Below are 442 nucleotides of genomic sequence, written 5' to 3' on the forward strand. Positions count from 1 at the left end.
CCACGCATCGACCTGCAGCTCGACCGCCGACGGAGTACGTCCAAGAAAGTCCTGCTGTCTTACCAGTCTCAGATCTCCCTCACCGTGTCCGGCGCCGATGCCGAAGAGTCTCACGGCCGCAGCTGGGTCATGATCGAGCCCGGGCGAGACGTCCGGAGAGCGCAGACGGTCCTGGAAGGGTCTCCGTGCCAGCTCAGCTGCCACGTGAAGGCGTCCGAGAGCCCCTCCATCTCCTGGGTGCTCCCCAACGGCTCCGTGCTGACAGCGCCCACGGACGACCCAGATGGCAGGTTTTCCATCCTGACCAGCGGCTGGCTGAAGATAAAATCGATGGAAGTGGCAGACTCGGGCGTCTACCAGTGCATGGCCCGGGTGACGGACGAGATGGACCGCCTGGCATACCGGGTCGTCGTGCAGCCCCGCACGGTGCGACCCCAGGCGG

At 65.6% G+C, this 442-nt stretch overlaps 1 protein-coding gene across 1 annotated transcript in view; it reads left to right on the forward strand.

Annotated features, from left to right (window-relative positions):
• Positions 1-442, forward strand: part of MXRA5 (matrix-remodelling associated 5) — a gene marked incomplete at both ends in the record, with an annotated part of 32,648 nt that overhangs the window by 24,800 nt on the left and 7,406 nt on the right. Inside the window, one exon of the mRNA XM_006763161.1 lies at positions 19-426. Within this exon, the coding sequence (XP_006763224.1) occupies positions 19-426 (408 nt within the window). The remainder of the gene's footprint in view (positions 1-18; positions 427-442) is intronic.

Source organism: Myotis davidii, unplaced genomic scaffold (genome assembly GCF_000327345.1).
Source record: "Myotis davidii unplaced genomic scaffold, ASM32734v1 scaffold2639, whole genome shotgun sequence".
NCBI lineage: Eukaryota > Metazoa > Chordata > Mammalia > Chiroptera > Vespertilionidae > Myotis > Myotis davidii.